The following is a 26899-nucleotide window of genomic DNA, read 5'->3' as shown; positions in this document are numbered from 1 at the left end:
CTGTCACCCCTGTACTCATATGTGTCAATTTTCTCGTTGTAGATTTATTGTTATTTTGAAGTTTCAGGAGGGGCGATCACGTTTTAGGGAGCTTTCAGACCGAAGCCACACGAGAAGCTGTACGTGTCGCTGGGACTAGGCCTTTTTCTCAATAGCTTTCAACGTGTCGACTAGGTCTGTTTACACATGTGCAGTGAATGCTTCAATATAGACTGAAGGGTGCCGCTTGTCGCTTCGGTGCGAATCCGTTTGCCGCTTCGGTCTCAAAGCTCCCGTACATGTCTTACCTTAATTAACCATATACTGTTGGTTTTAAATGTCTCGAAGCTGCAGAGCTTTAGGTATTTGTATTTTTTTTACTTAGCTTCACTTTTCTTCCACTTTTGGATAATCACGACGATTAGGATGCCATGATTAGATGAGATTGGGAAAGGAGTTCCGGGTTCGATACCCGATGGATACATAGTGATTCGGATACACTTTAGAGTGTAGGTCCAGTTCCGGTTACCCTATTTGTGAATGAAATGGATTTCAAACTCGATGAAATGTATGAATGGGCACTTACGAAGAACACCCATGCCCAGACTGGGACTCAAACCCGGGAACTTCGACGGCGAGACCGAGCCAACATCAGTTCCAGATGTGAGGGAAGTTATGGGGGGGGGGGTATACCCCAGCTAGCAAAAATTTCCGCAAAGCTTCCCCTCAGCTGTTGCATTGTCACCATGTTAAACCATAGGAGCGTCTCCCAGCTAATCACAAGGCTCGATCAAACATCCCCCCAGCTAACATTTTCAATTTCAACCTCTGGCCGACAGAGAGCTTTAGGTCCTAAATTTTAGAGATTCACAAGACAATTTCGTAGTTTTTGGTTATCTGTGCTGTTCTTTAGGTTCGAGTGAAATTTTCGGAAATTTCGTCAAAGTCCACTGCTGCTCTCTAGCTACTGTTTTCAAAATCAGCAGGGTTCATTTGCGAACTGTGGAGTAGTGGTAATTTTTCTAACCGTACAAATAAAATATGACTGATTATTATATTTCTTTGTGTTAAATTATAATCCACATATTCGATTTTTGGTGTCGAATTGGCCATACCCCGCTGTATCAATTCCAAAAATTGTATTTCTTGAGGTATTTGTGTTCAGGTAACGCAGGAGTCCAAAGTTCAGTCCGAGATTGAAGTTTAAAGAGGTAGAAAGATTACCCAATGTGTGCAAGGGGGAAAACCACACAGTGCTCCAATACTATGTTACAATTGTTCACAAGGCATATTTGTTTCACGCACCGCGTTTTATTAATAAAGCAACAAAGTAACTTGAAGTGCAGTATGGCAACATATTCCATAAACACTGGGACAAGTTCTTGTAGTGTTCTACTTCTTTGCACAGCGCACCAATTGATCGTTGCAAGGGAAGGGCATGAAAGATGCAATATTGCATGTCATGCAATTGATTTCCTGCGAAATTCTCCTGTCACGCACCCCATTCACGACACTTTGTTGAACATTGACCTAATCTTCATCCGCCCTTGATCCAGATTCCGTTTTCGATGCTCGAAATGTGGAATCAGCAGGAAAGGATGAATGTTTAAAGCAGAACTGGATCCTGAATTAGGGATTAGTTGAAATGATATAGGACTTGTTATGAAATTTTACGAGATGTTGAAGCTGAGAGCGATTAGCAACCACCCTCTTATTAACATGAATTGGAGCTCGGCCAGTAGAATTTGGAAGAATACAAAACAATTCAAACTTTCTTTACCTTCATAAAAATAAAATAGTTTGGAAAACGTGATTTTTGATGCGACAGGAATGTGTTTGACCTTTTAATTTGGTCAGAACCATATGCAACATGAAAAACATGAAAACATCAGAAAATTCAAGTTAAAATTCATATCAAATCCATATTAATTGATTTAATTTGGTTTATTTTACTTTCCATTTCTGCCACTTTTGGCTAATCGCAAAGATGAGTGATGACGTGATGAAGCGACACTCAAAAAAACACCCATGCCCAGACCAGAATTCAAACCCGGGACCTCTGGCGTCGTAGCGCGCTGTGCTAACCACTCCGCCATGTAGGCCGGCAAAATGCATATCAATGTTCAAACCAATATATTGGCATATATATATATACGTATGTATATGAATATATGAAAGAAGGAAGAAATTAGAAACGATAAAGAGTAAAGAGTTGATATATATATGAGAGAGAGAGAGAGAGAGAGAGAACGGAAGGGGAACAAAAGGAGAGAAATTCACAACAAAAGAAAGAAACAGGAAAAGGAAACGAGGTAAAATGAAAGAGAACAGGAAAACAAAGAAAGTAACAACTAAAGCAGAGCTCACTTTAAATTCTCTAGCGAAACCACCGTCGCGATTAGCCAAAATTGAAGAAAAGAGACGATAAATAAAACGAATACAAAGTCTTTGCCACTGTTGGTTCATGTATATGATAGGTCCTATGAACGTCTGCCTACGACTCGCCACACCTGAAGAACGTTCAAGAACTGGACAAGGAAACGCGCTCATAATTACTCATGTGCTTCATTAAAGGACATTGTCTCCCACGGTCCTTAGGAACAGTGCATACACCTGTGTTTGAACAGCCCTGTCCTCATTGCCTGTCCATCAATCTTACTGGCGAACTTGCTTCTTTGTCCCAAGCAGCGGCTTTCCAAGAATTGCACCTGTGGGGCTCCAATACGCTCACTTCACACGTGCACTAAATATGATAAAAGTGCAATGACTGCCAGGGGGTACGTGACTCCGATGCATTTGTCGAGGATGAATCTTTGTGCCCTGGAACCCCCAGAGTGGGATGACAAGAGCGTCTTGTGCGTGGATGTGCTGATTGAAGCAGGTGTCAGGTTTTAGTGCACAGCCAGAATCCCCGGAAGTGACCAGCTGAGATCTGGTCAAAGGTATGACACATTGTTCCCCCTTCCTGCTTTCGCAGAAGTAACATTCCTCACTCCCTGTGGTTCACAGATATCTATCAGGCCTTGCCACTGCTACAGGTGGCGACAACATTTTCCTGGAAACTTTGAATCGCTTCTTGCATGCTGGAAGAAGCACACTCAAACATCAAAACAAAATAATCTATTTTTACATAATCAATGGCTGCTCTGAATATTCACACTCCATCCTTTCGTCGTGATCTAGCTGACATGAAATTTTTATACAAGATAATAAATGGCAAAATCAGAACAGATCTCCTAATCAGTGAATTCACACTTACGGTACCCCAAAAGCTAACACGCAACCTGCAACTCTTCCACAACCCAACCACTAGGCTATCCCTTCTACAGCGCTCCTTGTTTTACAGGCTCCCAGAAATCTACAACAAACTTCCCCTGAATGTAGATATTTTCCTTCCAGAACGTAATTTTTGTATACTACTGACGAAGAACATGTAAATCTATCCCATCTTGTTATTGTTTTTATCTTTTGTTATTTTTTATTTCTACTTTATGTTGTTTCAGTGTAAAATGGCCAAATAAGACTGTATCTGAAACTGTGAGTAAATAAAAAAAAATATATATCAGTTGAGGGGGTGTGCTGGAAAAATCCACAACTTGTTTCTCTGTTTTGTTTTTTCGTTCTTTTCATTCTAGCTCGTTTCTTTCCTTTCTCCTCATGTATTTCTCGGTTTCTTTCCTATCCTTTCTCCCTGTTACTTTCCTCTCTTCTCTTCTGTTTCTTTCTTCCTCTTTCTCTTCTGTCTTTTCTTCCTGTGTTGAATTCCTCTAATCTCTTCTTATCGTTTCTTCCTCTGTTCTTTTTAGTCTTTTCCTCCTCTCTTTTCTTCCTCTGTTACTTTCATGTCTTTTCTTCCTCTGTTTCTGTCCTCTTTTCTCCCTGTTTCATTACTCTTTTTTTCTGTTTTCCTCTGTTTCTTTCCTATCTTTTCTTCACCAACTTCTTTCCTCTGGTTCTTCCTCCGTTTCTTTTCTTTTATTTCTCCTTTTTCCCTATCTTTCATTCTATTTCTTTCCTCTCTTTCATTCTTCTGTTTTTCTTCCCTTCCTCTGCTTATCTTACTCCTCTTTGTTTCGCGGACCGCAGGGGTGTAACGGGTGGGTGACTTTTCCGTAAGCACCTTCTTCCAGAGGAACAACCACGAATTCTTGTTTGGGGGGGGAGTACCAGGATAAACGTACCAATAATAATGTTATATTATTATTATTATTAGTAGTAGTAGTATCAAAGACGTCATTATCCTCGTAAATTACGCAAATAGGGGATAGAAGTTGTTGCTAAAGCATTAGTGTTCGGACAAACTATTTGAATTATTTTTTCAACACGTTCAATTTCACATTAATAATGGAAAACAAGCATACGAACTATTTTTGAAAGACAAAATGCTTGATAAATGCATTCCGAAAATAATTCTTTTTTACATTAACATGTATAACTTTCATGCATGATATATTCACAGATATGCAACATAGAGCGACGTGAACACTAAATTGTGTACGTATTCAAAGTTTCCTTAATACATATTATATACAACATATATAATTTAAATATATTACACAATCAATTCATCCATCTCACAATAAACCAACAGCAAAAATTACATAAATGATGTCTTAAATGTGAACGCTCCCATTCTTCAAAACAATTGTTCATACATTTAAGACATAATTAATGAAGACAAGTCTTATTGTTCTCTCTGGTAATTTCCAATACATTACAGAAAACAACCACAGTGTGAGCGAAGCGAGCAACAAAATTTTTAGATCCAAATTTTTTGCAGACTAAAATCAATATTGATTTAATGGGGCGCAAGTAATTTCATGGGGCGTCAATGCATTCTCTCTTTTACACCTTTTGGGCCTCCCCGATGGTGTGTGGTAACGTCGTCGCCTTGTGATCAAGGGGTCCGGGTTCGATACCCGGTAGAGGCACATGGCACAGTGGTTCGGATCCCACTTTAAACTGTAGGTCCTGTCCCGATTGGTTTTCTGTACATAAAGTGGACTTACAATCATAATTCAATCAAATCAATCAATCAATTCTACAACTTTTTTTTCATTTATAGATCGTTCGGTGGCCAGGGCAGACTCCCGCCGCCCCCTAGCTACGGTTCTGAACTTGATAAGACTAAGAAAAGGAGGTATTGCGAGCGAAGCCAGCAATACAATTTTACGAAAAGTATTTTTATCTGCATAAAATTTGAAATTGTGGGCGGTAATTGCCCCCTGTAGGTACCCTTGGTCGCCAACGTTTGCGCCCCCCTTGCCCCCCAGAACTCATATCCATCCAAGGTTGGAGGGGGCAATTCCCCCTGCCCCCCATCCTGTGGTTGCGCCACTGCCTTCTTCTACTGAGTACACCCTGTACAGCATTCTTCCAGACTGAGGCTCTTGCTCTTAGTTCTGTCTTCTCTCTTTCTTCCCCCCTCCCTCCCCCCTCTGTGATTCTTCATCTCCTATGGATTGTTGAGTAAATTCTCATGTGGCTACAACCCCTGAGAAACACATTGGATAAATCTATTCACATTTCGAACAGTAAAGTTCAATTTGATACCATACAGTGAATATAAACGCGATTATTCCATGCTTCCCTGGCAACAAAATAGTTTGCACAGAGTTCCAGTTCCAATAGGGCCGCTTTGACTTCCACGATCTCGTTATGCCGATGTAGAGACGCCTGTATCCAAGCCCCATTCACCTGCACGGGCGACCTTGTACCGTGGTGGTACCCCATGTCTGCAGACGTTTGACCTGCATTTCGCCAAACCATGCGGGCTTCGACCGGCGGCGGCTTGTTTCACGGTATCTGCACCCGAAAGCTGAACTAATTCTGTGCAAACACGGGTTTCTGAACGTAACCCATATTTCACAGTTCAAATTTTATCTCCACTACTCGGCCTAGAAATCCTATATGGTGGCTTGCGAGTTAACACGACAGCAGTCGACATTTCCGCCTAAATCTTAATAAGATTTGTCTAGAGCCTTTTTTATAGGGCAGTTACCAGTAAAACTGGATAGCAAGCAAGCTCGAACTCAATGTTAGACACAGCATCTTGTATGAAAAGTTGTGCCATCCCGATGGCGTAGTGGTAGCGATGCTGCCTTATAATCAAGGGGTGATGGTTCGATACACCAGTGGAGACCCCTAGTGCGTCGGATCCTACTTTAAACTGTAAGTCCAGTCCCTCTTAACCTAACCTGTCTGTGCGTAAAGTGAACATAAAAAGTGATGTGTAGTAATATTATAGTAAAACAGTTGTGTAAAATAAACAAAACAATACAAAACAGTGCCAAGATTAAACAGAGATCAGCAGTGGTTCCAGGCTCGAATCCCGAGCTGGGCACAGGTGTTCTTTGTCTTATCATCATTAAATCATCACCCATCCTCATCGTCGCGATTAGCTAAAGTGGCATAAAAGCGACGCTAAATAACAAAAATCAAATCAATACAAATCAAATAGAGCACAGTTTCACAATATCATTGCTTATGTACAATATTTTTGTAGGTTGGTGATAAAAGACAAATAAGAACTGAAGATATATTTTTTGATTTTGGGTGTATTTAATGTACATTCATCAATCAGAAAATTTTAAAAATAAATTATATTATCACCAGATTCCAGGTTAAAACCAACTATTTTTTTTAAGAAAAGCGTTAATTATTTTGAGTTTTACATTAGAATTAATCTGCATTTTATTGTAAAGCTTTTCATTAGAATGTTGCTATACTCCTATAAACCAAAAAGTCTTGATTAAACAAAAAAAATGGTTTTTGGTTTAAAAATCTGTTTTATTTAACTCTTCCACATTCTAAAATATATAAACAGTACACAACATTTAATACCATAATTAATATATATATTATTGATGTCTGAAATCTCATGCACTTGTGATTCATCTTATTTTTTAAATATGAATTGACATTGAGTGAAACGGGTATTTAATTCTAAAAATAGGGTTGGACCTCTTTATCTGTGGTTGGACTTATTGTGCACCCTGTAGGGACAATTATTATTAAATAACGTTCTACTGCGTTTGAGAAAATCTTGCACTTCTTCAGAAGTACAAACAGAGGTCGGTATATCGTGATTACAGCTTATTGCTACAGTGAGCGTGTGTTCACGAAAAACTTCTGCAAGACTTCAATGAATTTTGCAATGTAGGTGGACCTCGATTCGTGCCGCCTGGAAATATAATTTTCATTCCGAACTCGTCCTTGTCACCAGAGATCAGCCTACATTTCTCTCTCTCTCTATCTCTCTCTGTGGCCTGTCGGTGTCTGCGAGAAGTTAATTATGGAACAAACTCTTGTCAGCATTAATTAGTTTCGTCTGTCTTGCCTTCCCTGCTCTGGATTCACATGCTTTCGGCGACACGCGGTCTGTTTGCCTTTTCAACCCCCCCCCCCGCTCTTGCTTCTCTCTCCCCTTCCTGAATATGGGAGCAGTGTTGCCACCTCCACATACTAAATGCCAAATATACTGCTGGGTGACCTTGGTTGGTATAGTTCGGCTGCCTTAGTCGGAACCATGGACGGAAGTGCGCATGCGCCAACTGGACGTGCTCGGTGGCAAAATAGGGGTGACGGCAGAAAGTTTGTTTATAGAAGGAAGCGGGTTCCGTGAAAATCGTATTCTGCCGAAACGACAATGAAGTTTGAAACGTATACTCTGTTCCAGGACTTTGTGGAGCAACGCCACGCATCAAGGTTTGCATGTTTAAAACAACTTGTCAAAGCTGCGTAAGCGTGCCATGTGGGAATAAGACTTCCAGAGTTTCTCTTTATATTGATGCTTTGTTTAGTTTTCTATCGTTAATAGTTACGTCAAAATAACTATGTAAAGTAATTAAATCCTTTTTGACTTTCCCTGTATAATTTGGCCTCAAGTACCAGGAGTCAAATGTCGATCACTGTTGAATTCGAGATAAAAATTCCGGTTTTCTTTAATGGCTTCTACACGCTGTGATGTGAAGTCTTGTCCACCGACACAGTGTTCATATTGCTGATACGTGCATTTACAGCTCGAGACCGAGAACGACACGAGACAATACTCTGCGATGTCTCGTCCTGTCTCGAAACCATCAAAGTTCACAAATGGCTATATATTTTATTTTATAATTTTGCGTTCATGTTTAGCCATTATTTAGACATATGAGGCAGGGCAGAAGGAACAGTTTGTGTCCAGCCAGACGGGACGAGCCTAAACTGCTCCTTCCCCACCGACCTATCCCCACGGAGAAAGAGAGATCTATGCGCCGGATGATCGTAGTAGTAGTAGCATTACGTTTATGGGAGTATTATTTTACCAGTTCTCTTGGGAATATCAAACATCCGATGGCGTAATAAAATACACGAATGGAAAGAGGACATGTTGAAGATTTAAAAAAAGCTAAAAAGTCCAATTTGATTAGACGTAACTTGAAGCTGTTCTAAAGTGTAAACTTCTATCCAATAACTTTGGGTTGTTTGTTATACCTGTAAATGTCACATGAGAAATGCACATTTGGGGGGTAAAAGTTGGTTTAACTACCATTCTTCTTCTCGTTTATTGCGGGTAAGGGTTGATTAGGTGGAAGTTCAGGTCCTACTCCCTTCCGGGCCTCCTTGCTGGTCCGATCAACTGGGAATATTGCAGATCGTGTAAATGCAACTAACTGCATAGCGCAAAAGATAAATTGCTGATTTGAACGAAGCTGCGGGATGGCGTGTCGATGACCATTAACGTCATGTCAATTCTGAACCACTTTAGCTGCAGCTTGGCATTACATCTAGTAAAGTGGTACTCACGTCGATACACAGGGAAGTGAGTAAACGAACGTACGACAAAGTAAACGATCCTGACGAAGAGAGATGCCAGGTATTGTGAGAAAAGTTCCGCGTTTGTTTAGGTTTTCGCGTACAGGGTGGATCAAATGTCACGATGGAATATTGATGATGCACTCCATGCCAAGATGCCCTTGAATCTTTACTTCTACAATTAAAGGCAATGCTGCTGTAATTTTATTCTATCTTGTGATCAGGCCAGTACCCAGGATTTTTTTGAGGTGGGGCCAGACTCATAAGCGAATTTTCATAAATTTTCTCTCATATTATACGTGTACAGGGTGTCTCAAAAGTAACAGCGCAAACTGATACAGGTGAAAGTACACGATAATAGAAGCAAAAAGTATCAGTAAACATGGGTCTGCAAACGAACCGTTTTCGAGATAATCGCGAATCTGTGATTACAAGCTGCCACTGACTTCATTGTTTGTAAATGCCGTCCTAGTTGGTAAAATGCTAATGATGTACAATTATCGTGTACTTTCACCTGTGTCAGTTTGCGCTATTACTTATGAGGGGAGAGGGTGGTTAGAGAAATTTGCTCATTTTGCTGCTACGAAATGTTGAAGAACAGCATTTTCTAACCTATATGTATACAACCACGTGACAAATATTTGCAGTTGACCCTGACATTTGTGTCTGTCGGAGAGCGAAAAGAAAAATTGTATGATACGGGTAGACTACATGTGTGCATAATACAAACAATTCAAATAGCCTACGAAAAGCAACGTATGTGCGTGGGGTTGATAGATGAGGGTTCACACCCATTTTGCAAGTCCCTGACTTTTCCAGTTATTTTACATAATTGCGTAATTATTTACACAATGTAAATAAGAGTTACACTTTAACTTTGTAAGTTAATCAAATGAATCACGTTTGTTGAACATTTTTGAAAATAAATGAAAGACTCTTTTTATAAGCAATATTACCCAAAAGGAAGATTGTTGGGAAGATAAAAGGAAACGTGTTTCCGGTTACAAATTCTGCCAAGCAAAAATAATTTAATTCCCCTGAATTTTCCAGATTTTGAAAGGTACTTAATTTCTTGAGTGTTTTGGACAAATAACAATATTAAAAGTACTTCAGACAATTTTTTGCCCCAAAAATCTAGCAACGATTCTGCTGTGAAGTGGATTTTCTTATTTACATAATATTAATTAACCCTAAGCCATTGAGTGGCAGAATGGACATCAGTTGCAGAAAACGCCTGATGTTGGAGAAAGAAATCAAAGTGCTTTATAATTCTGATCAGTGGTGGCGAAAAGGGATCGCAGATCTTGTGGTGCAGTCATTGAGGAAACTTTCTTCCATGATGTAAAGAGTATAGAAAATTCCCCTCTATTATAATTAAGTGAAACATAGTGACACTGTAATAGAAGAAACCATTCAACAATCAAGGGATTCCTATTTGTCGAGTGTCAAACAACTTTTCTTGACTCATAAAAAGTTCAGACAATTTTAATAATGTACACAGTATTCTACAGAAAGTCCTACATAACCAGTACAATGTCTGTAGTGGCGCAAGAGTCTTTCTTCCTTTATAGCAAGTCGCGACATGGATTAAAAGGAATGGACTGTCCCGACTATATCGGAACGTCTGATAGCCTTGCATCAATGGTTATAGAACTAAAATATGCCCAGACTGTAGACTTCTAGAGCCTGACTCTGTACAGAAACAACCTATTCATTTGTGCAAGGACATAATCGAAATTCATGCAAAATTCGAAAAACCGTCAACGTAATTTTTGTAGGTTTTATACGTTCAAATTAAAAGTTTTCATGGCTCGCGGGGGGGGGGGACATGGTCCCTCTGTCCCCCCTTGGGTACGGGCCTGCTTGTGATTCAACAATCTAAAATTATCATTTGGATAGAAGTTCAAGAACTTGTACATAATCTAGTTAATAGTATAAGGTATTTGACATATTGTTTGTTTATTTTAACTTTTTGATGTAATTTTGTTTTGTTTTTGTGCCACCCGTGACATAAGAAACCAATTCATTTCTCCTTCAACTGTTATATTTCCCCTTCAACTCCACTAGAATATTCAAAGGTCAATTACTTCCTCTTTTTGTCCTAAACAATTTATTTTTCATCATTTGAAAATTCACAGAATTATAAGTTCTTACTATGTAAAGGGGAAGGGTTTTATCTGTCCCACCCTTGACAAAACTGCACCTCTGTTCTGAACTTTCTGCTTACTTTGTCAGAAGAGGACGCCGGCGGTCGAAGCACTACCACGAAGGCAGGAGGAACCGTCGAGCGGCGACCGCCAGGAAGGAGCGCATCTGGGACTTTGGCGTCATCCCCTACGAGATCGACGCCAACTTCAGCGGAGGGCACAAGGCGCTCTTCAAGCAGGCCATGCGGCACTGGGAGAACTACACGTGCGTCAAGTTCGTGGAGAGGACCCCGGAGCATCCCAACTACATCGTGTTTACGGAGAGGCCTTGCGGGTAAGATATTACCATTGAGTTATTTTTTTTTTAAAAATAATATTACATTATTGTAATTTTGTAACAGGTGAAGAATATTCTGTGGACTGACGAGGCGCATTATACTCTGGACGGTGCAGTGAATTCTCAGAACTGTCGCATATGGAGATTAAGTCTCATGCCTTTTCTTACACTCAACCACATACAATAGTTCATAATGTAATAGACATTCATAATTTGATTCACATAAGCTCACCGGACAAAAAATTAGTCACCCCTGCTCAAAAGCAAGGTGGTTTCCTGATGCCACTACAGATGGCGTTGCAGAGGAGTGGCATGGTACATTATGTCTGGATCAGTGCTGTGTCCAGAAGACGTTGTCCAGTATGGGAATAGTGTGTCAAGATGGGCAAAGCCAGGGATGTGTCGGAGTGGCAAAAAGGGGGCTATCGTGTTTGGGCGTGCCCATGGTCACACAGTGAGTGAAGTTTGTTGGATTTGTAGGTGTATCGACATGATCTGTCCAACGTGTGTACAAGAAATGGTGTACCACTGGTGGCAATGAAACACGGCGTGAGAACTGTGGTCGAAAAAGATCCTAATCCAGAGGGACCGGAGACGAGTGTCACGTCTTGTGAATGACAATCTGTTTCAAAGCAGACCGGAATTGTTACAGTCAGTGAATGAAGGTCCATTCCAACCAATTTCCGAGCGAACTTCATGCCATGGACATATGGAGTCGGGTACTTCGAAAGAGGCCTTTGCTCACAGCGACACACAAAGTTGCACGTCTGACATGTGCCAGACAACACCGAACTTGGACAGTGGCAGACTGGAGGCGCGTAATGTGGTCTGATGAATCGCAATTTTGCCTCTTTTCAAGTGAAGCAAGGCGTCGAGTGCACCGACGGTCAAATGAGGAATTTCATCCGCAGTATGTGGAGGGTGTAGTTAAGGCAGGGGGTGGTTCTGTGATGTTTTGGGGGTGTTTTTCTTACTATGCACTGGGCCCACTCATTCAGGTAACCGTGAACATGAACCAGTATGTTTATTTGAACATTCTCGGTGATCAGGTGCTTCCCTTCAGTCAACATCTTCATGATGAGCACGCTGTGGACCCCCCCATTTACCAAGATGACAACTGGCGTGTTCACGGGGCAGCACGCATACGTGAGTGGTTTTATGAACACTCGGGCACCCTATCGCACCTTGCCTGGCCCGCTAAATCGCCTGATTTTAATCCCAGAGAACATTTGTGTAACTATTTGGAACAGCGGGTGAAACGCCGAAATCAGCATCCAGGCAATTTGGAGGCCTTACGTGATCTTCTGATCAGCGAGTGGTGTCAACTGGATGTGGAATACCTGCAGAACCTTGTGGACTCCTTACCTCGCCGAATCGAGGCGGTTATCAGGGAAAAAGGTGGTGTCACTCTGTATTAGAATGATGTCTCCAGGGGGGTGACTAATTTTTTTGTCCGGTGAGCTAATAAACATTGAAAATAAGGATCATACATATACCTTTCACATCAAACAAACCGCAGTAAAAATATGTAATTTAAAGATATACATAACATATATACACACAAGTACACACACACACACACACTCATACATAGGTCTATATACATAACAGGCCACAACAAGTATTTATTAAACATGTATTGATTACTTGACAAAAAATCGAACCAGGAATAAGAGTATGTAGCATCACTCCATAAAACTTCGCTTGAAGATACCTATTGAATTTGATTTTCTCATTTCATGTGAGAGTGCATTCCAGTCCCTAACCACTGATACAGTAAAAGAGTTACTAAAAATTTCAGTTTTGTGAGTTTTAATTGTTAAGAAATTAGGACTTTGGGATCTTGTGTATGATAAGTCTGGGTTTCTTAAAGGAAGCAATCTGTCGGTGATATACAAAAGGACTTCCTGTATAAAGTAACTTATATAGCAACACTAGTTTTCTGTACTTGCGTCTTTCATTTTAATTCAGCATAATTTATTATAATATTCAGTTAAATGGCCATTCCTGTTAAGGTTAAATACGAGCTTATGCATGAGTTCTGAATTTTTTGAATTCTCATTGCAAGCATTTCATTACAATCAGCATATACACTATCACAGTAGTCAAGATGTGAGAGGAGCAAAGCTTGTATAATTCGCTCTTTAATAACAGGACGAAGATTTTTTTTATTTGTATAATAGATGTGTTCAGACCATGTCAGGTTTGTATCTATTATCACTCCTAGATTAGTTACAGATTTAGAAAAGGCTATACATACACCGTTTAGTCTTACAGTTGGCATATTAGCCGCATTTATACGTGCTGACGTGATTCAATTAATATGCATTGGAATTTATATATAACCCATGACAGGCAGCCCAATTATTAATATTAGAGAGTTCCATGTTCATCAGCTCTATTTCACGTGATAAATACAACAATGAACTTGATATATAACACTGAAAATCGTCAGCATACATATGATGTGCAAGATGTCTTATGGTTCTTGTTACATTATTTACATACATAGAAAATAAGAGTGGACCCAATACACTACCCTGAGGAACACCAGAGTCTAAAGATTTCCAGTTAGATTTTCCAGACGATGATGCAACGCATTGACGTCTACCAGATAAGTACGATTTAACCCAATCAACTGCACCCACAGGAAAATTAAAGAAGTATGTAAGTTTACTCAAATGTATATCATGATCCACAGTCTGAAAAGCTTTACTAAAATCCAGTAACACTCATATAAATATTTGGCGGTTATCCATTACTTCGCGTATATCATCTGTTACTTGAAATTAAAAGACCTATCCATCAAGTTGTCACTCAGTCTCAAATGGTATTTAAAATGTTCGGTTAACCCCCGCCCCCCCCCCCCCGGCATATCTCTTTTTGAATTTTCAAAATTTCACCGTTCGACATATTTTCATGTGATGATAAAATTTTCGTGTGTCATGAAGTTCTAGTCTCATTGAAACCGTAAGTTTTTGAGCATCCATTCCATAACCAGAACGAAATCCAACAAACTTTGTTATAAAGGCCACCCGACTCCTTTTGTCATTTTGAAGGTTTGAAGTACAGTAGAGCGTCGATTATCCGAAGTAATTGGGGGACATGGGTGTTCGGAAAACTGGTTTGTTCGGATAATCGAACTGTACATGTTTATTTGCCAAAAAGAAGTATTGTACAGTAAATTTATTCATAAAAACAGGCATCTCTTTAAGTATTACAAAGTAACGTACAAAGGCAACTTTAGTAGGAATATATAGTATGTGGTACAGTTTATTAAACAAAAATATGTACATATTACATACGCATTTTGCATGAACAATACATACACCGACAGAAGTGTGCTGATTGTTGAAACACAGCGACTGGCGGCTTGACCGGTCAGCAGCGCCTTATGAAGGCCCCATTAGAAGCAATGTTCCGCCAGCGGTGGCTCAGTGCGGCGACTACTGTGGGAAACTTGGTTTGGGAGTGAGGGGGATGATGGACGGTAGGGTGGGAGAGTAACAGGTGCGAGCGAGTAAACAGTTCGGTTAAGCGGTCGTTCGGTTGACCGACGTTCGGATAATCGACGCTCTACTGTACTCCCAATACATCCCATATCCCGTAAGAGATTTGTGCTGTACGGGACGTACGTTCAAAATAACATCTCTGGACCGTGCGTTTCTTAAAGTGACGTCCATAGACACGCTTTCTTGATTTATTCTCGAGACCTTTCTTCTCTACGTTCTTGCCTTATTTTTATTTTTAATCACGTACGTACCTTATACCTGCCAAAATATCCAGTACATAGAAGAGAGTTCCAATCATACCCGATCCCACGTAGCAATGTCACTTGAGGAAACTTCTCTTCACGTTTCATATCCTCTCAGAATTTTAAACTTTGCAAATTCATTGTGACACTTTAAAACTGTACCGGACCCCACTCTGTGCAGCCGACCTTTTAGGGGCCGCATTTTTCATCTCTTCTTCCAAAACTAGACCTACAATACTCATGGGATCATGACATCATGATACCTTTCCACAGCATTCGATCGGGCTACATGGGTGACGTCGCAACATTCACTGGCTTCCATGTTCACCCGATCTGACGCCTAAGAGGATAGGCAGTACTGTATACCTACTTTTGGTCTACCTCAGCGTATGTGTTGTCAGTATGTCCAGGAGCTTGTGAAAGAGGAGGCCAATGGCACATAACCTCTTCAATCTACCCTGAATCGAGAGCCACTGGATACTCTTCTTATTAGATGTGTTGCCACTAGAAATATATATGTATGCTGATGCACGTATGTGTGATTTATCCTAATAATTCTTCTTCCTTTTCTCTCCTGTACGTGCAGGTGCTGTTCCTTCGTGGGGAAGCGAGGCAACGGCCCCCAGGCGATATCAATCGGTAAAAACTGCGACAAGTTCGGAATCGTCGTCCACGAACTGGGTCACGTGGTTGGCTTCTGGCACGAGCACACGAGACCCGACAGGGACAACCACGTGCAGATCATCAGGGACAACATCATGACGGGTAAGTTGGATTGTTACTTTTCCTCTCTGTTCAGCAGACATTGTTTCCAATGTTTGTGCTACGAATAAAACCTATTGATATATTTGGATATTCGTTGAGCAACTATAACACAGGCATGTTACTTATCGTGTGCGTCCATTACTAATAACGTAGTATTTGGCAAAGCGCACTCCAGTGAAGTCCAGCGTTATGAAATTTATGCTGAAATAGCTGTTTTCATTAGAGACCTGATTTCTAGGCGCTAGAAACTGACCACACAAGCAGGCAAAAATACACTAAGATTTTGATAAGTACGTCAAAAATATTCCCATCCAAAATTTAATACTTCCATAACAATAACAGCTGTAAAAATGTATATATATTTGCACTAATAGAAACTATTCTATATTTATGCAGTATTTAAAGTCTTTGAAACCTATTCTAACCGTATATATCAACAATTTCTCCCAGTAACTTTGCAGTCATAATACCATTTTATACTCAGAAAGACTCACGGTGCCAGAGGTGATTCAAAGTTTAATTGCACTTTACAAACAGATAGGCTAATCGGAACTGGACCTACAGTTTAAAATAAGATCTGAACCACTATGTTCCTTCACTAGTTATCGAATCCGGGCCATTTGATTACAAGGTGATGGATGACATTACCATTACGCCATCGTCAAGAAGACAGAAAGGTATGAAAACATACTTTTCACGGGTGGGACATAATTTGGCCCCCTTAAATATTTTAGGCCGTAATGGAAATAGACACTAAAGTCAAAATAGGCAATATTAGGCACAATAAAATTTACATACAATTATTGTTGTATAGTGAAATGCACTGAAAGCCTACGAATTTCTTCAGCGGACAAAATAGGCATTTAGGGTAATATCCGAGTTCTAAGAATAATCAGTGATCGAAGTGGCTATTATTCCATGGGAATGCTTGCTCGAGTTTCGGGATACGTTTGGAGGTGGATACTTGTGTGAGTATTTTATTGTTATGGCAGTGCTCAGAAGTTTTCTTTGTTGCCAATGATACTTAGCTATAGTGGAGGCAGTGGAGTGCCGGTAATTTTCGTAAAGACATCGCCTTGTAATAAAGGGGTCCCAAGTTCGATACCCAGTGGAGGCACATAGTGGTTCGGATCCCACTTTAAACTGTAGGTGCAGTCCCGATTAGCCTATCTGTGCATAAAGTAGACTTAAACAAAAAAAAATAATTGTAAAGACTGTTGTGTATTTTTTTTAGAACTCAGTCCTATATGTTGCCATATTTTCCTGCATTTGACTTTTGTTAGGAATGCTGCTCAAATTGAAGGGGGGGCATCGTCGCCTTGTAGTCAAAGTGTCCCGGATTCGATACCCGGTGGAGGGACGATGGTGGGTCAGATCCCACTTCAGGTCCAGTCCCGATTGGCCTTGCTGTGCATAAAGTGGACAATAATTTAATTCAATCCAATGTGAGGGCTATGTCCCACTAACCCCTCTTGCCAACTGCCCAACTTTTAACTCACTATATATTTAATTTTCGGAGTATGATTAGGAATAGTTGGATCATCATTAAGTATCCTAATTCGTATAGAATTGGGTATAAATATATATATCACTAAACCGAATAAGAACTTTTCTAGGATTATTAATAATTCCTGCCCTCTTGTGCACGCCACTGAGCGGCGGGGCGATCCTGGGTGTTCTCCCGTTTAAACTCAAAATTTCCCATGGCTATACAAACTAATAACTATAGAATCATGTTCCAAAAGAAAATTGCAAGCATATTTTTATCTGGTGCGAATACTGTACTTCGGTTCGGGCCTTCGATGAAAATTCCCATTTAACCCCTTCAGAAAGATGGGAGGAGAGAAATGCTTCATTTTGAATGGCTAACTTTTAATCTCTGCCAACCGTGAGGGATGTTTACAACCTCGCAGCTTAGTTTGAAGAAGTCGAGAGATTAACATTGATGGTTGAGAGGCGAAGAAAGCGCCTAATCTCCTGGTGAAAAGACAGCTCAGAGCAGATTTAGTAACCAGCAGAAGAACTTAATCGTGGCAGAAAAGTTTCCCGGTAAAAAGAAGGGCAAAGAAAGAATTAATTCCTCTCTCCAGCTGGGTTAGGTTATACGAGGGACAGTGCGAAACTAACGGCTCCTGTGTTGTTATGTTGTCACTCTTGTTATGGGTTCCGTGGCGAGGCGACAGATAGCAGCAGAAGGGCAGTCGAGGAAGATTTCATCGTGCCTGGACATAAGTACGAAGCAGAGTTGTGTTATTAAATTCCTTAATGAAGAAAAATTGTACTATTTGGCATTCATCGACGTTTGATAAACTTTTAAGGATACCAAACAGTGGCTGGGTAAGCACAGTGAGGCGAAGTATTGCGCGTTTGCATTAGTGCTTGTCACCCAAGCAATGCAGAGCATCTGCATACGTGCAAATTGGCGTATTACCCCCAGGCCACTGTGTGTGGAACTAGATGAAGACAAACCTTCGTTTACGACATAATAACGCCAAGTCTCTATAACAGCTGGAAGACCATGCATCAATTTTCAAAACTTGACTGGACTGTTCTTCCAAACCCTCCATATAGTCCGGATTTGGCATTTGCGGACATCCATGTGTTCTGGCCGATGAAAAGTGCCAATTTCCCCTTGCAATGACACCATCATAGCAGCTGTGTAAAAAGTGAACCTTCCCCTGTGGTACAGATTATGCAGGTTCCAGAATCCTGAGACAGAATATACACGCTGTGTGGTATATGTAATATTTATGGATGGACGATATCGGAAATTTGATACCGCGATATATCGTCACAGACGATACTATACGATATTTTTCCCATATCGAGGCATCGGCGATATATCATCTCCACGATATATATCGCCAAATATCGTGACGATATATCGTTGACACGATAAATATCGCCAAACTATCGTGACGATATATCGTTGACACGATAAATATCGCCAAAATATCGTGACGATATATCGTCTAGTTGATATCGCCTGGACGATATTATCTCAATATCGCGATGTATCGCCCAACACTAGTAATATTGGTTACTTAAAGGTAGCTTATGTCTTTAGATTCAAATCGAAATATGGCTAGAGGGGAAACACACTATTCTCTTCTGAGGAAATGATCCAATCGGACGCCTCCCCCCACCTCTGTTATTAAGCCATTGCTATTAACCTTTCAGAGACAATTACTGTTTTTGATTCTTAGCATGACTTTTCGCACTTACTTATTTATGTTAGTCATTTATCGTGTCTGTTATGTTATCTCACGGCCAATGCCAAGTCAATTCGCCCCTCCACCTCTACCCACCCCACATGGCCAGTGGAAGAAGGATCATGAACTCTTGCTTTGTGATTCACGGGATTTTCCCATCGCTGTGCTAAAGAAGGAAGGGAAAAACTGCGGTAAATGAATTGGCCAGGGTAAAGCATGATCGATAACATAACGGTGGAGAGGACGAGAGAAACATTTTTTCGTGTTGGGAATGGAATTTTGCGATCAATCGTTCCTCACTAATTCAACCTTTACAGCGTGGAATAATTTATGATTTTGCTGATGTGGAAAGGCTCAAACGAACGCCAGAACATTTCCAAGTCCTCTACTGTTCCTAACGCATCAGTGGTGGTCATGATCACACCCAGAGAGGCTTTAAGAAAACGGATAAACTGTTGAGGTTTTGTTTCTAAGTACATTTTATGCACAACAGGCTAATCGGGAGTGAAATTGTAGTGGGATCCGACTCACAATGTGCCTGTAGCATTGCTAGCTACACCCCCACAGTTAGATGGAGATGTTGCGAAGATTATTTGACTCGGAGGTTTACACCTGGGGATGTAAGTCCGTATTTACGGGGTTGCAAGTGTAAATCTCCAGCCGAAAACATTATAAATTTCGCCTTTGCGAAAATTTTAGAGGGTATGGAGTCTCCTGGAGTGAGCGTAACAACTTTTCTTCTGAGATTTCGGCATGGTATGGGACTGGTGGCCATTCACCATCGTGAGGAAATTGGGGAGCTACGAATGAATAGCTTAACCCGATCATGGAAACTTACAACAATAATCGGGGGTTCGTACTGCTGACCATAGTCACCCGTAACTGGTGGTATTGAGGCCCTTGCCCTCACGGGCTGTTGCGCCACGGGTTGTTGAGGAAATCTGAGGAGGGTGTTGGCAGGCACGTATCTAGAATTAAATTTTGGGGGCGTCCGAACCAAGTGTCTCACATGTAATAATAATAATTAAATAATAAAGTAACAATAATAACTTTTATAATCATAGATTAATAAGATTAAAATAATAATAATTATATTTAAATGGGTAAATTATGCTGACCACATATTGTTTTTATTGCATGAACACAAAGAAAGGCACGTAATGTATTTTTTATCTGGCTTATGTGTAGTTAAGATAACTAACATTTGTATAATATAGCTGTCCTAAAAAAAAGGTAAAGTGTTCCCCTGTGCATAGCACCAATAATAGTTTTCTTATTTAATTTTGGACTTGGTTAGTCTTTCGGGGGGGCATCCGGACCCCCTGATCCCCCCTCCTAAATACGTCCTTAGGTGTTGGGTGTATGTGGATAAATCACTGATTTTACTCCTCCTCATAGGTAGTAACGAGTACACTTTGCCTGTGTTCATTCTCCTGTTTGTCAACCCAGGGGCGCGGGTATTTATAGCTTACTTAGGTCTTCCTAGCTATCTTCTTGTCTGTTCTGTGGAAGGAACCTCAGATGGACAGAATGATTACAGGAGAATCAGCCCGGAGGTCATCCTGAGCGGTGGGTGGTCTCAGCGTGGAAGGAATCTGTCCGCCCGCGGTCATGCACCAATTCGTCCTCCTCCCGTCATCCTTGGACAGTCGATACGGTCCACGGGGGAAATGCCCGAATCACAAACATTCCACAAGACCCTAGACTCGCTCTTGGAGTGGCAGAATTCTGGGAAAGCTGAAAAAGTTCATTTTTTTACTAGTTGCTTCTCGTCTTACAGCGTGCTTCTGTGGCATAATCTGCATGGCACGCTACGAAGCCAAGGGTTCTAGGTTCGAATCCTAACGCGGATACACTTCGGGCGAAGACAGGTCTAGTACAGCAATGGCACGGTATGCCAATGCCAGATATACAGGGTTCGAGTACTGGTCGAGCCCGCATTTTTCGCTGAAATTTCTTCATTCCATAAACAAGTTTATTGTTGAGAAATTTCACCCAAATACAGGTTCGACCATGACTCGGACTCGAGGCTCTGGCATCAAGGGTTTATGCAGAGTTTTCCATCTGGACGGGGAGGATAGAGAGACAGAAAAAACAATCAGGCAGATTCCATAAACTACCCAGCTATCGGTAAACAAAAATGTGTATTTTAAATATTAATGCCCTTATGACTAACGAACCTTATTTATTCTCACTATACAGTCAGCAAATCGTTTGCAGGATTAACTCACTTTCGGAAATAAGACAAGGCAAACTAAAATTTTCGAGACGAGACAGCATTTTCACGAGACGAGGCAAGTCTCGTCTCATTATTGTCTAGTGGGCAACACTAGAGCTAAGGATGAATTAACATAAGAGCACGTATCTCCCTGTTGAGAGACTGGTAAATTTCCCTCATTTGAAAATATTTCCCTTTTAACCAGTTTAGGCAAAATGGGATTTGGCGAAAGGGGATATCCAATTTCGCCTAAAATGACGGCCAGGTCATAGATCATATTATATTGTGCTGATAAGCAATTAGGCAAAAGGGGATTAGGCAAAACGGGACTACACGGTTCAGTATGCATCCTCATCGTCGCGACTAACCTCCTCTTTGTAGTAATTGCACAATTTTGACTAGAAATTCGTACAAGAGGGGGGCGTCCACGTCTCATTCGAAGCGTGGGGGTTTCTAAAGACCGCCGAAGAAAAAAACCCGATAAGAAAGCATTGTAGAAAACTGGCAATGGCACATGCGCAGAACTTGCCTTCCTAGCGAACATCTTCATCAAGCAATTGCCTCGGGATATGCATGCACACAACTCACGGACCAGAATAAATTTACAGTTTCCGTAGTTGACAACCTAATTAGCATGGAAATTGAACTAATTTTCTTTCTGGCGATTCTATTTCGGTGGTGTTCTTCCACAAAAATTGTCTTTAGGCCATTTAAAATTATACTCTTTGCGTGCAGGAACTAATGTTCTACATTTCAGGTATATTTTTCTATATTTTTGTTCATTAGTATATGCGCTCCGCATTGTACATCAAATATACCTTTTTTTTTAGAGGAGATCAAGAAAACAGCATTAAAATCAAATCAAGAAATGATAATATAAGTGGACTTTCGAGACTAAGTTTGAAACGAGATGAGACGTATACGAGACCGCAAACCAATTATTTTGTTCAGTGGAGTATTTATCATTCTTTCGGGGAGGGGACACTGTTATTTTATTCATATAGACTTCTCCATTTCACCAAGTTTCACTGGAATTGTACATTCGTGGAGACATGGTATAACAATAGATGTTTACAAAGTTTCGGTCAACAACGACGATAACCATATCTTTTTCTAAGGACTTCTCTAGGCCCCTTTTAATACGCCACCAGTCCCGTACACAGGATTTTTTTGAGGGAGGGTACAGATCCGTGTTTACACACACACACACACACACCCACACACCCACACCCCCCCACACACACACACAGTGTTGGCTTTTTTAGGGTTGGGGGACCTGGGGGCGGTTGCCCCGGACTTTTTTTTTTGCAACTTTTGCGCTTTTACTATGGCCTCTTAATGCTTTTCTACCAAGAGAAAATAACTGCCCTTACCCCCATCCCCTTCCACAGTTTTGGAACGCCGATACTGCTCAGAAGTATTCGGATAGTTCTGAGTTTTGCAAATTTAAAGTGTTTTCAAATTTACTTTATTTTCTTATACCAGAACCATTGAACAGCCACGATAATTCCATGTTTTGAAAATAATATTTTTATAAATTAAATTATATGCATTAGCAATTATTATTACAATAAAGAATTCTAAATGTGAGTTAACCCATAGGGTCTGGGTAGTGCAGAGAGCAATAGTGCAGGAGCAAAATTGGAAATAGTAGGGGGGACAACTGCCACCCCATGCCCCTTCAATTGGCGCCACTGCTGGTAGCCTTGCATCAATGATTATAAAGCTAAAAGTACCCAATACCGCAGACTGCAGACTTCTGGAGACTCTCTCTTCTATACAACTAACATATTTACGAATGCAAGGACAAAATTGAAATTTTTACAAAAATAAATCGATGTTATTTTCGTAGCTTTTTATAGGTTCAAATTTTAAAATTTTATGGCTCGAGGGCGAGAGGGCATGGCCTCTTCCCTGAGTACGGACCTGTACGCCACTGTTTTTTTGTCCCCCCCCCCAGAAACTCCTCCATATTGTACACGCCGACACTACTGTACACAACTTCTACTCTAAGAACACTATCGTACTTTGCTTTACAACGTAACTTTGCATAAATTTCTTAACAGAACCATCGATCAGAAAAGCAAAACATGCGCTACGACGTCAGAGGGCCCGGGTTGAAATCATGGCTTGGTCATGGGTGTTCTTTGTGAGTGCCCCTTCATCATTTTAATCATATCATCACTCATCTCATCGCAATTAGCAAAATGTTAAAAAATGAGACAACCTGATGTGCGGAACTCAAATATTCAATCACGGGGTAAGTTAGGGTGGGGAAGGTCTTGTGTGGTATCACCTTCCAAGATAGACAATTCTAGACAAACCCCTCGTACTCCCGGCTGTTGTTGAAGCAAGTATGGGATAATAATTCCCCACAGATCAATGGAATTGAAAGTTGATAACAGTTTCATGGTCAGAAACGAGAGCTGGATCAAATACGTGATAGAATCGTGTTGGAAGATCCTGTAACCCATGGACCGTGCTCCATCCTACCTCCACGCTTTCAGGAAGGAAGATTTGGCTCGTTCTTAGCCGCTTGTCTTAATTCCTTTTCCGTCGGCTTTACAGGCAGCAAAGTCGCTGCCGTCATGCTGAGGCACGGCCGGGGACACTGTGCAAACGCTGCCTCCTCCGTTGCCGACCGTGTATGGCACACACGCTTCCTCCTATCGTTATGCAAGAGGTCACATCAATTCCAGGCAAGACCCGCGGAATGCTCTGTCACAAACGGCTTAAGCTCGGCGTGGCCAATCGGTCTTGTCGGCAACTGCGTTTTTTTTATATATATTTTTTTATACTATGTACACCCGGCGGCAAAAGTAGTTAAAAAGCTCCAATTGATTGGTTCATTAATTCTCTTTTCTATTTACGGGATATTAAGGGGTTCCCAGTTGTGAAGACATCAAAATGTCAACCTCTCTTCCACGTAATACACCATGGACTGCATTCTTGCAGACTAACGAGTCTCTGGTTGATTGATTGATTGATTTAGTTTATTTTACTTCGCGTTTTGTGCCTCTTGGCTAATTTGCGAAGATAGAGATGAGTGATGAAGTTATGAAATTGATGAATGGACATTCACAACCATCCAAGCCCGAGCGGGATTCGAACCCGGGACCCTTGGCGTCGCAGCGCGATTTGAACCTAACGAGTCTCTGGTGTCCGGATTCACAGCCAGCTTGTGTTGCGTCCTTTACGTGTGTTTGTAATTGTCCTTTCATCGCTTTCATCACTTTTCATCCCCAACTTCCCGATTATCCAAAGGTGGCATAAAATCGAAGTAAAATATAACAAATCAAGTTACCTCACGAAAAGGGTCGTTTTTCGTTAACCTACGTGCCAATGAGACAAGAATAGATACAATTTTATATCTTAAAAACACGCGGGATATAGCAATGTATTGGAAATTACCCAATAGAGCAGGGAGATAGATGAGCCATACACGCCTTGAAGTACATTTATTTCTCGCGCTTAGCAAACACCCAACTAGAATCTCCCAAATGTGAGTCCACGAATTTCTGAATAATTTGATTTGTCATGAAACGAGAAAACGTGCCGAGAAAATTACTGAAAAAGGCCTTGACGGTGCCATCCTAATTGCGAACAGTCCTCATTGCGAACACTTGCTGTCTGAATAACACTATATTACCTGGAAAAGCTGTCCTAATTGTTTCTGCCTTTGGACCTACAACTTGTTTTAACGAAATTTTGAAAGGGGCTCAGTATCACACTTCGAGACTGGCGAGTGCCTTATCTGTCACATTTGAAACATACAAAATTCGACATGATTAGTCATCTCCGAAGTTTATAGAATTTAATAATAAAAGTGTGGGCTGTTTTTTATCAGACTACATACTGCACAATTCTTAGCTGAAATGATTATCAACTTTACCTAAATTTCAAATTCAAAATCGAAACATATATTCTTAAAAAAAAAAAAGAATTATCACTATTCTCCTTACACTTGCTAGTGCTCCTGACCATGCTTTCCTCCAAAAAAAAAAAAAATGAAAAAAATCAAAGAACATTTTTCAAGATCTTAACACACGAATGAAAGACAACGACAACCGAACGAAATGGGTGAAATGGCCGTGGTAGGATTTACAAAGTAGAATACCACGATAAGTCAATCAGATTGGCTATTGTTGCTAGTCAACCCAGCTGTCTCTCTGTGTCACTACCCTTATTTGCTTCTGAAACAGGTTTTCCAGTTCCATGTGTTCGCAATTAGGACATGGAATTAATTCTGATTTTTGTGTGTTCGCCATTAGTAGTGTTGTCCACGGGACGGGACAGGCTTTTAAAAATTCGAGACGAGACGAGATTGACCATGTGTCATGAGACAAACGAATATTTTCGAGACGAGACAGCATTTCCACGAGACTTCCACGAGACGAGACAGGCCAAAGTCTCGTCTCGTGGGCAACACTAGCCATTAGGACTGTTTGCAATTAGGACACAACCGCCTTGACTCCATAATGTTTCATTCCAGATTTTCTCCACAAAAAGATCAGCAGAACCGATGTTATCATTCAGTGGCGAATACTATCATCTAGGAATTCATGGACTTACATTTGCACAAATCATAATTGTATCTCGCGAAATCACAAAAAAAACTACAATTTCAAGGCCATCTGGGGTTTAACAAATTGATTGCAGATGGAGTCTGGTTTCTGCTGTTTACGCGCAAATTTTTGAAACTGGGGTGTCAGCAAGGAGAACGATAACATTGTATAATTCAAGAAGGAGACTGTATCGAATTCGATACAAGGGACACCGAATTGTATTCTCTCCAAGTGAGTTGAAAGTTCTTGCTACGGCTGTGTCCCGAGATATCCAATGTTAATGCTCCTGCCTATCCCCCCTTGACCCAACTGTTAAAATATAACGCCTAATACTAAAAACCCCATCTTGCAGATCCATTCTTTCTGCGGGCGCCAGAAATGGGAGGGGGTTATTTTCTGGGTGAGGCAGTCATGTTTATTATAACCAGTGGAAATCTCGAATTTGAAATTGTTAGTTTGGTATGTTTCCTCAAGCTTTGGTATAATAGTTAGTGGGTTGCTACTATGGTTTGAGATGGCTACAATGAGACAAATGGGAAGATGCTTTGCATAAATTATGATGGCTGGGGATACCACCTCCCTATTTCCCACCGCTTCGAACACTAAATTTAATCCTAAATTCCATACAAAGACGAGCCCGACCCTGTGGCCGAGTGGTTAGCACATCGCGCTGCGACGCCAAGGGTCCCGGGTTCGAATCCCGGTCGGGTATGGTTGTTTGTGAATGTCCATTTTCATCCATTTCATCACTCATCCCCATCTTCGCAAATTAGCCAAGAGGCACAAAACGCGAAGTAAAATAAACTAAACCAATGAATCAATCAACCATACAAAGACGCATACAGTTTTTCATGTTTGCTCGTCGCCTTGTAATGAAGTGGGTCCCGGGTTCAATCCCGGCGGGGTCCCGATTAAAATGGACTTAAATTTTGTCAGCTGGTCTATCGGGAGGGGAATGTCCCTGCTCCTTGCCTATCTTCAAACGTTTCGCGGAAATCTGATTGTTGGTTAGTGCTTTCAACATTTCCGGATACAGAATTTAAATTTTTACCGGTAAATAAGTCGAATTTTATATATTTGGAAGGAAATAAATTTTAGATAAACATACGAAGGTTTAAATGAATAT

At 40.8% G+C, this 26899-nt stretch overlaps 1 protein-coding gene across 2 annotated transcripts in view; it reads left to right on the top strand.

The window, feature by feature from the left end:
- tok (tolloid-like protein 1 tolkin) overlaps positions 1 to 26899 on the top strand; it is a 173163-nt gene that overhangs the window by 107431 nt on the left and 38833 nt on the right. The window contains exons 3-4 of one of the 2 annotated variants that reach the window (XM_083131125.1): positions 11014 to 11256; positions 15600 to 15778. In XM_083131125.1, the coding sequence (XP_082987251.1) occupies positions 11014 to 11256; positions 15600 to 15778 (422 nt within the window). Of the gene's footprint in view, positions 1 to 11010; positions 11257 to 15599; positions 15779 to 26899 lie in introns of both variants that reach the window. The other variant, XM_083131124.1, reaches the window with a different exon arrangement.

This window comes from Lepisma saccharinum, chromosome 11 (assembly GCF_977018435.1).
Source record: "Lepisma saccharinum chromosome 11, izLepSacc3.1, whole genome shotgun sequence".
Classification (NCBI taxonomy): Eukaryota; Metazoa; Arthropoda; class Insecta; order Zygentoma; family Lepismatidae; genus Lepisma; species Lepisma saccharinum.
Note: the sequence above shows the minus strand (reverse complement) of the source record. Positions and strands in the feature narration are given on the sequence as shown.